Raw genomic sequence first — 10393 nt, 5'->3', positions numbered from 1 at the left:
CACACACACACACACACACACACACACACAGTCACTGTTCATGTCTCTAAATAAATGTATATTATACATTTTATAAAGAACTACTTTTACCACTAGGATGAATTTCTTATTAGGAACATGGATAATTTTTATTTACTTGTTTGTGCTTTTTGCCATGAATATGTATTTTATTATCAGAAAAAATGTGCAAGGGATTCCCTTTAGTCCCAAGGGATCCAAGTCCCAAAGGAGTATGGGGCTTAAGGGACATCCTTCCCCTCTCTGCCTGGCTTCTCCAGGAGAGGAGCGCCGGCCGCTGCTTCACCTCTGTTGTGAAAGCGCGTGCAGCAACATGGCTCGGTCTTTGTTTTGAACAGATCCAAACAACCCAATGCCAGTAAACTTTTCATTGCCTTCACCAAGATTGTTCTCCTTTTTCTCTGCAGCTGCACGAGAAGTTTGACCTCCTAAAGCGGACACACCAAGAAGAAAAGAAGAAAGTGGAAGATAAGAAGAAGGAGCTGGAGGAGGAGGTGAACAATTTCCAGAAGAAGAAAGCAGCAGCTCAGCTACTCCAGTCCCAGGCCCAGCAGCCTGGGGCCCAGCAAACCAAGAAAGACAAGGATAAGAAAAAGTAAGCGGGTGTCACCCCCACGCATGGGGGGCCCTCTAACAATTTATTCCTCATGCATGTATGTCTCTACTTTTCCCATTTACAGACTGGAAACTGGTCTGTTACCAGAAAGATAAAGCCAAGTATTTCATCCACAGTGCAGGGAAGTTGCTAAAGGTTTTTAAAGTATTTCTAAAGGGTACATTAATGTTAATTTATAAAACTTGACCACATGATCAAGCAGTCAGGATTGGAGTAACCTGTCGTCTCCGGTAGCGTCTTCTGCACCAGTACTAGGACTTTCGAGAAGAAAGTTTATTTCTCTTCACTACTCGTTGGAGACAGTCCTCGTAACTCCTGATAAAGAGCATCCTCAAATTATGATTGTTAAAATTATTTTTCTACTCTGTGTTGTAAGGCTTTGTTAAGCCAGCCATTGTTTCCAAAATGAAAGATGTGAAAGAACTGCCACTAGTTTTCCTCTAAATTCAATAAGATGATGAATTATTTTTTTGTGAAAATGGGATCACAATCCCATCCAGGAAAGACACCTCTACAACCCTCAAGACACATGTATACGCGCCCACTCAGTCAAACACACACACACACACACACACCAAATTAAATTTTATAATATAATTTTAAATCATATTTTAAAGTATGGCCTTGATTTAATGTGCCGAAGGGTCAGATTCTGTTCTTGTGTTGGTCACTTCCCATGATGCTCCACAGGCAGCTGCCTGAATCCAGTGGGAGATTTGGGTCTTCCTTGACGTTCTCCTGGGGTGTGAAGTGCTGTGTCAAATCACCTTACAGACTAGACAGTGCAGTTGTATGACAGTCACTGTTGGTTTGACAGGAAGCACAGCGGCGGGTAAGACACCTCTGAGGAGAGAAAACCTCTGTGGTGCCCAGATGCATTCCTCTGTCTGTTGAACTTGCCGTGCTCTTAAGGCAGCTAATAAGGCAGCTCAACATGGCTCACCTGAGATGTGCTCAAGTTCGAGAAGGAAAGCTGACAATAAAGTAAACAAAAAGAATGTTGGTACTCGAGCAGGCAGAGTTACATTCTTAAAAAACGTAGCCTGTAGGATTGTGTCTGCACAGAAACTGAGACCTGTCACAGGGAAGTGAGCACCGGTGTGGCATTCACTTTGTCTGAAGGATCATGCAGGCTCACCCCTGAGGAATCCTGTTACATCGCCTGTGGGAGAAGTCAAAATACACTGCTACAGTGACCCATGGAGAAGAGGTCTAGATTATACTGTACAAACTTTACGAGACAGCAGAGAAGATGTCAGAAAATGAGAGCAAAGGAGCAGGCACATTTCCTAGGCAATCGAAAGTAGTTGGTGTAGGTGAGGTGTGATTTGAATGGGGTTAGTCCAGACCCCAAGTGATCAAAGGACTACAAGGGCGAAAAAGTTAGTTATTCTGGATTAATTTTGAAAGTAACAATTTCCTTGATTATAATCCAGTTCAAGAAAGCACGTTGTAGCTACGCAAGTTGGGCAAGCGTCGGTCACTAATGGTAACTACGTTCCCCATGCAGAGATTCAGAGTACAGTGACCCTCCCAGTGGAGACAAAATGAAAGCCATTTGGCATCATACTGTTGTTGACAGAAACTCACCCAAGATAAAAATAGGTGTGTGTGCGCGCACATGCGCGGCACACGCACACGCATATGAATGAACCAGAAAAAGCTGCTGACTCACAGCTTAGGAAACCCAAAGTCAAGTTTTTCTTACCCTGAAGCACTAAAGTACATAAAGGTACATATTTTAGAACTCAAAATGTTTATAGAAGACCAGCAGTGTTCCAAGGACATTTCATGTATACTGGATGTGCCTTTAAGCAATAAAAATTCCAAGAGCTGATCAGTATTGTGCCTCCATTTTCAAAAGTCGCTCTAGGAACAGATGTCCCAGCATACAGATGTTTTTCCTTGCCCATTTGAATATTTTAGGTTATTTTCTTCCCAACCTTGGGCCTTAGCAGTGTATAATGCTTTTTGAGTTATGTGAAGTATGTGTGAGTTCTGTTTTAACCTTATTTATACCTTCTGATTTTTTATTAATGGGATTAGACTTAATTTGGTGAATAGTCACCAGGTTTTGTGCCTGGCGATGGCATATATTTTTTGGTAACTTCTGGGTTCTTACCCTTTTCCACACTTTCCCACTTGAACAGTGAAAACAACTGCCAGCTGGAGTCCTAAAGTGTAAAAGTTTAAAAGACAAAAAAAAAACAACAAACCCACCACTCCTCTTACGGCCAGTGGAGAGTTTTGGTTAGAGAGGACCACAGAAAGACAGTAACCAGGGTAACCAGAGCAGCACTTTGAAAATAAATGGGAGACTCTTCACTCCTCATGTAGCCAGAGGAGATGCAGGAGTCACCATATGTGCCCTTAGGAGCTGGCTTTGGTCTAGGGAGAAAATTTAAAAAAAAGGAAAGAGAGAGCGAGAGAGAGAGAAAGAGGTGCTTATTTATTCGTCTGTTATGTTTCCACCTCAGAGCTTAACTTAGTTTTTCTAATAGTTTTAAATTCTGTTTTTTTTTTTATTTTAATGACATGCTCCCTTTTTAACATAGGTAAGGCTTTTATACTTCTCCTTGACCTGTAGTGTGGCATGAGAACATATAACATTTCCTAAGATTACAAAGTAGAACTAACCCTGGCACTGCCATTAGCTGGACCCCACCTCTTGCCATCTCTGGCCACCAAGTCGCTTTCCTTGTTTGCGGCTGCACCACAGTGGTGGGACTGCCTGAGGGTAAGTCGTTCAGTGGACAGCGTTCATCTTCTCTGAAAACTTTGCACAACTGCCAGCCGGCATTTGCTGGTTAAGAGGCATCCATCCCAAAAGAAAGTTTTAAAATCCATCATTTAAAACTGTACCTGGCATCTGATAACTATAGTTGACACAATCATCCACTCATCTTTTTTTTTTTTTTCTTTAAAAAAAAATCATTTGATTCTTGCTAAGGAATGAAGTTGCATGTTTTGGACTTGCCTACAGTTAGACATGTGGGTCTTGGATTTGGCACAGCCTTGAACCTGAAAGAGGGGGAAAGCTCTGGCATTACTGTAGTGATAATCATGTAATGATTGTCCTTTTTTCTTCCTCCCCAAGTAGATTAATAGCATGTCCTCCATCCACTGTATTCCAATCCCCAAGTTAATTGTTCCAAGTCATTTACCGTGTATTTATTCTCTGACTCCAGCAGCTCAGAAATGGAAGACGCAGCCCCTGTTCAGTACCAATGTGACGCCCAAATCTAATATGTAATGGTTTTGTGTTATTGGAGAAAATGAAAATCAAACCGTAAATCCTTCCACTAGAACATGCAGTGGTTTCAAGAAGTCACTTGCGAATTCCCAGTTCCATGCAAACGGAAACTAACCACGTGTTCTTTAATTCAGTATGAAATACTGTTGCTTTTGCTTGTCACGTAGAATAGCTTACTCAAATTTTTGGTTTTAATTTCTGTCGATTCCATAATCATTGCATGAGCATTTACCATCACCGAATGCTGGTGCTGGCGCTCCTAATTTTCCTTTCTTTTTTTATTTATTATTATTTCTAACTTTTTTGTTTTGTTTTTTAACTTGCAGTGCAAGCTTCACATAAAGCCTGGCAAGCCAAGGATGGTCCCGCATTCACCTGCTTTTGCAGTAATATTGTATCTCTGCCATCTGTGTCCTTTTGTTTTTTGTTTTTTTTTTTACACCCTTCCCCAGACACCAATAACTATTAACTCATTTTGCTGAATGTTGTTGGGTGGTGGAAAATGATAGAACAAGGGAATAACAACAAAAGCTGTGTGCCGCTGGACTGTGTTTCTGGAAAGTACATGATTTGCCTTGTATGCCTGTTCCCAGTGGCAGCAGGAAGCATGCCTGTTACTTGTATGTTGCTTTGGACTGAGGGAAGGAGGGTAAATTGCTACGTGTACGTCTGGCAGGAAAACTTCGCACCGCCTCAGCAGCTGAACTATAAACCTGAATAGTCATGACAACAACTTGCTTTTCTTGATTATTCATCTCCATGATGGCAAGAGCCCTGAACTCACTCTCTCTCTTCTCCACACCTGCCCCAAACCCAAGGTAGCTTTGTATGTAGGCAGGACAGTAGGTAAGCGTTACGTGACTTTTATACTTGCATGGATTTATTAGAATAACATTATTTGGCCCGGGTTGTAAGTCTGTTCAGACAGACTGTCTCCTCTCATAGCTTTAAAAATGTTTCTGAACCCCTATCTCAAATTCTGGCCAAGTTGGACATAATAAGAAAACGATGGTTATGTTCACTTTTATCAGTGCAACCTTGATCCTCTCACAGATGGCAATCTCAAAGGCCGAATCATACAACATTGCTTAGTAGAAGAATCTACTAAGGTTGATGGGCTTTCTGTAACCTATTAACTACTAACAATTAGCAATTGTTAGTGCTAAAAAAAACACCTAAATTTGCTCTCACTGGGCTGAGAGGGAGGGCCTGAGGGTTGATGCCAGGCTGGCAGAACTTTTAATGACATTTTTCAGTAATCCTGAGGAGAAAAGTTTTCAGAAATCCTTCAAATAGAAAATTGGTTGTAAACTGTGCAGCACAAATTTGAGGGGACCTTGCCAATGTCAGGCAGACATGGGAAGGAATATAACACAAACCTGCGAGTCTAAGAAAACAGAAATAGAGCTTCACATCCAGCCTCCTTGCAGAGAGTCCTTTCGATATTCAACAATAAAGGAAAGAAGAAACAGCAGTCGGTTTTTCAAATCCAGTTGTTTTGAAGGAATTGCTTCAACCTTTCCTCTCAGCACAGCTAGTGCCACTTGGTCTTTATGTCCAAGGTTCATCGCTCCAACAGTGACGATTAGGACTAACCCATATGCCAGGACATAGACTACATCCCAAATCTGTGTGAGAAGGGGTATAGTTCATCTCTTGTCTGTACTGCTCCCTTGTGAGGCTTACTGATTTTCATCTTGAACCCCCCACCCCCACCCTCCACTAACAAGGTCTTCCAAGCTTTCTCTCTAACTCTCTAGTCTCTTGTTTCTTCCTTGAAAGACTAACATTTCTCATGAACCTCATACTTCTGCCTTTCCTTCTGGCCTTCACGAGTCATACCTTAAGTAAATGGGATAGAATACTGTACCTCCCTGACACACACCAACACACATTTTTAAAAAATTAAGTCTGTAGGTGATTCCAATAAAGATTTTTTTTTCCTTCTCTTCATCCTCAAACATACTCTTACAGGAAAGAAGGAGTGGTTTTCCATGAGCTAATTTAGGCTTAATTAGGCTAAGTAAGAAATCAGTTTCCTTGAAGCCCAAACTGATTCAAGATAGAAAGAGCGAACGCGGAGCAGCAATAGTGGTATAAAGACAGATTCAGGAGTGGCTGAACCAGGGTTTTTGGTTTTGCTTTTGTGTTTTTAATGATTCTAATGTGATGCTAGCTGTGGAGCAGCCGAGGGTTAGATGGCATGCCGACTTCTAACCGTGGGCTGAGTTTGCTTGTACGCTGCGCACCATACAAACGCTTCAGTACGTGTGCTGTGTGCTTGTCCCAACCACCGCTTGTGTGAACATTTTTTGTGCCTTGAAACAGAAAACACACTTTTAAATCCTAAAAACGCATCAACTTTAAAATGGTCATTTTTAATGCGTACTAAAGCCTCTTTATAGTGAGCTTAGTCGTCAAAGGCATCCAGCTGACTTTTTGATTCCAAGATTATTGATTAATGGGATTGATCTTTTTTCCATTAAATTTTTCACAGTCAAATAAAAATCATATGGCGAGTCAGGGAATAAAACGTCCAAAGAAATATACAGAATATACTAGCTTTTTTTCAAATGCGTTGCTTCTGACCTCTTTTCTACCCCTGCTCCCGGCCCTGTTCAGTTTGTTATTGCTGCCCTTCTCTTCTTTCTGTATCTGTGCCTTTTTTCACAGTAGTCCTTGGCTCTGCACGGAATAAATGGTATCCTCAAATCTAATTGGATGTGCTTTCGCCTTTGCATGTAAGTACGCTAGTAAGAAACCTTTGAGATCTTTCACTTTTTAAAAGGAGAGATATAACTGGGACAGATGGCTTTGGTTTTATTTTTAGGGGCGGGAGGGCAGGGAGGTAATGGTTTGAGTAGCTTTTGGTTTAAAAATAAAAACTGAATATATTTAAAATGGCCACATTTATATCTTTTTCACCAGAAACACATAAATTCGGTTTTTCCTTGATATCAGTATAGAAGTCAGAAATGACTCATCCCAGTCTGTGTTCCATGCAGCATCCTAGGTGTCATTGGGTATTACAGAGGGTCCTTGGTTCTGACTGTAAATAAAGCTAGAATGAGAAACTACTACCTTGCACTGGATAAAATCAAGAGGAAAAATGTTTTCATGCTAGGCTGCCTCTAGACTGCTTGATTTTTTTGGTGATCTTGGTCGAATGGTCTTGCCCTGGTGCTAACTGCTGGCAGTGGACACTTTTTTTTTTGGCCAGAGAGCTCTAGCTGGCCTCTCCCCACATCTTTTGTTCAACCATAATGGCCATCTTTTTGCATCATCCAGACTTAGATACCCATAACCCTTATACTTGTGTGTGCAGTAGGATGTGATGGGAAAACATCTATGAGAAGTTATTGGCAGTTCAGAGACTATGTTTTCCAGCTCAGGCTCTTGCTAAATTGGCCAAGGTTTTGTCCAGAAAGGGCATCTCAACCAGGGGAAACATTGAACGTAAAGCTAGACGCAGGTTATTTATTATCTTCCTCCTCTGCTTTGTAATCTCACCAGCAGTAACACGTATTCTTCCTAACAAACAGACTTGGTGTCCTCACTTTCTTGACATACCATAAGTGTTTCACATCCAAACTGCTGAATCAGGTTTTTCAGCTGTTACCAGCCCCCATCATACCGTCTCTGTGTGGTCCTGCCAAAACCGTCCATTCATTTCCTTTGGCTTTGCCGTTTGCAAGTGTCTGAAATTGTCGAGTTTCAGCTTCCAGAAGTCTTGGTTCCATTGACAGGCTACATATGCGATGACCCTTTAGTGGAAATCATGACCTACAAAGTCTAGATTGTATGTAGGTATGAAGGGAATTTTTAAAATAAATTGAAAACTTAAGCTGTGAACAGCATTAGAACTTTGTCTATTTCTTAATAATTTTAAAATATGCTGATATGCCTTAAACTGTAGTTGTAGATCATTGTCATTTTGCTGTTTGAAAATAACCAATGTGTTTCTAAAACTGTTGTGTAATCTACTTTTAGTAATGCAGAATTGTCATATATGTAAGCTGCATGTTAGACACTTGTCTTTTTTAAAAAAAAAACGAAAATAATTGTATTGATGTGAAGCATATCATTTTTTTTTCAAGTATGAAAGTAATCGCTGAGCAAACATGCTCAGCAGCGTGGTGTCTGTTCAGGTAGGCGAGTGGTGGACAGGTAATCTATGCATATATCACTAGTGCCAAGACATAAAGTGGGGGAAATATATTTTTACCCAAACATTGTGTGCCCTTTTGTGAGTTCTTTTTAATCACTGTTTGATATGCATATGTACCCATGCTGATTATATTGGATAAAAGGAATAGGGAACAAAGAGTCTCGTGCTTTCCTGCCTTGTCTGGTGGACTTGAAACACTACCCTCTGGGCAGCATGTTTCTCCAAGATACTTCCCATGTAGCATCCTGTACTTCACAGACCGTCTCTGCCACCTTTATCCCCCGTTCCCATACCCTTCCGTCCTGATGGGCATCCCCTGGCACCCCACGACCCCCACGTCCAGCTGAGGCATCGTCTTCCCTGGCCTCTGCTGCCCAGCGCTGCTGCTGAAGGAGTCATCCCTTTAACTGACACACTGCTGTTCTTTCACAGTTCATTGTAGAGAAGCTCCTGTATTTTTTTTTCTTTTTTAAGCCTTTAAGAATCAAATTTGAACCTGAAACTTTCTTTTTTCTCTTCTGTAGCTTCTTCTTTATGTAACCATCCTGTTGACAAGCCCTACTCTCTCCTAATGGACATAAAGCATTAGAAGAGCAGGAGCTGTCTGTTCACACGTGTTGGGGAAGAGTTACCTCATTTCCACCATCGCCTCCTTTTAAAAGTCTGGGTCAAATATTGCACCACTGTTTGTATCTGTCAATGTCTGTTTACAAACCACTACCCGTTTCAGTGGTTACTAACGTGACATATCACTACCAAAAAGAAAAGTGTTTAATACCACTAAAAAGGAAATTGAGGGCAACAGAGAACTTGGGCCAAGACCCAAGATAGCCAGCCATGTATTGGGATCCAAGAACTCCTGGACTGAAGACGGCATGTACCCTAATCTGAGGTGGCCACCACCTCCAGGGTCCACAAACGTGATCTCTTGTTAACTCTAGACCTCTCTGTCCTATGAGCAACATTCTGAACAGCCCCCTCAGGACCCTCACCCATCAATCAGGTCATAAGATCTGGACAACATCTTCCTTCCTTTTTGTTAGTTTTATGGGTTGTTTTGGAGTTTAGGGTTTTTTGTTTTTTTTTTAACAGTTGGTATTGCATGAACAGAGATGGCTGCGTTTTTTTTTTGTTTTTTTTTAATTTGGAGTGTTCTATTGATACAATGTTTTTATTTTTCAGCTGACCATCTGCCTCTTGAGAGAGAAGTGGGCATCCTTCCTTTAAATTCAGGAACCATTGTTGTTTTGACTCTTTTTTTCTGTTACCTGCATTCTTTATATAGTTGTTTGGGGTTGTGGATTCTGTTTTGGAAAAAAGATTATTTCCAGTTAGTCAGTTCTGTTTTATGTATTGGTTATTCAAACTTAAGTTTGGTATCAAAATGAAGCCAATGTTAAGCTCAAGGGGAAGTTAAATGAAGCTCAAGTCACAATTCTGTTTAAAATGCTCTCGTCATCTCAGATACCACCAAAAAAATCCCTTTACTGTCACTGGGGTTTTGACCTCCAAGTCTTAAGTCATGTTTAAAATGTGCCAGTATTGGGTAGATGACTTTTCTGCCTCTGGGACTTGATTTATATTTAAAGGTACCTTCAAATAACTTGCTTGGCCCCTCCTGCCTTTTTATTTATTGTGAAGCTCTGCTTTTACTTTGTGTCCAGAGTTGTGCTTGGACCATGAGAAACAAACCTCAAACAAGTACATATCCTGTCCCAAACAACAGGGTCTTTAGCAATGGTTCTGGTCTCAGAGTTACCCAGGTGGCTTTCTCCACTATGTCTGCCAAAAAATATGGGAATCACTTAAAATATACCTATATACAAACACACACACTTCTGCCACTAGAGTTTGTGATTTCTAATGGGATTGAAGGTTAATCTGGAGACCTGTTTGTGACAGGCTAGATTACTTTATCAGCAGTCACCTCTTAAGGGTGGTTTTCATAGTTAAGGGACAGTTTTCAATTCCATTTCTATTGGGTTGTCAGAAAAGTCATGACACATTTTTGCAATGAAAAACATAGAAAAAGAGCCAGCCGAGTGGTGCATTGGTTAAGAGCTGGCTTGGGACACCAGCTCTGAGCAGCAGGGCCCCGGTTCGAATCCCACGAGGGCCAGTGATGCTGCGCCCTCTACACTAAGATGCTGAACAACAGCTCGACCTGGAGCTGGGCTGCTGTGAGTTCTGGCAATGGCGTAGGCTGCAGCCCCTGCTGCAGTGGGCTGCTGTAAGCTACGTGAGTGGCCGTCCAATGGCCGGCGACTGACCTGCCTCAGCCAGGAAGAGTGCAACAATCACAATACCGACATGGGCCAATGAAGCGATGTCCTCCACA

At 41.5% G+C, this 10393-nt stretch overlaps 1 protein-coding gene across 10 annotated transcripts in view; it reads left to right on the top strand.

The window, feature by feature from the left end:
- SEPTIN11 (septin 11) overlaps window positions 1–9658 on the top strand; it is a 117732-nt gene extending 108074 nt beyond the window's left edge. For 3 of the 10 annotated variants that reach the window (XM_019623504.1, XM_019623513.1, XM_019623512.1), the window contains 2 exons: window positions 426–613; window positions 6561–8117. In XM_019623504.1, coding sequence (XP_019479049.1) covers window positions 426–613; window positions 6561–6585 — 213 coding nt within the window. In that variant the 3' untranslated portion in view covers window positions 6586–8117. The other 7 variants (XM_019623514.1, XM_019623509.1, XM_019623506.1 and 4 more) reach the window with 6 other exon arrangements.
- The last annotated feature ends 735 nt before the right edge of the window (window positions 9659–10393 follow it).

This window comes from Hipposideros armiger, unplaced genomic scaffold (assembly GCF_001890085.2).
Source record: "Hipposideros armiger isolate ML-2016 unplaced genomic scaffold, ASM189008v1 scaffold_552, whole genome shotgun sequence".
Classification (NCBI taxonomy): domain Eukaryota; kingdom Metazoa; phylum Chordata; class Mammalia; order Chiroptera; family Hipposideridae; genus Hipposideros; species Hipposideros armiger.
The sequence above is the reverse complement of the archived record's forward strand: the minus strand, read 5'-3'. Positions and strand labels throughout refer to the sequence as shown.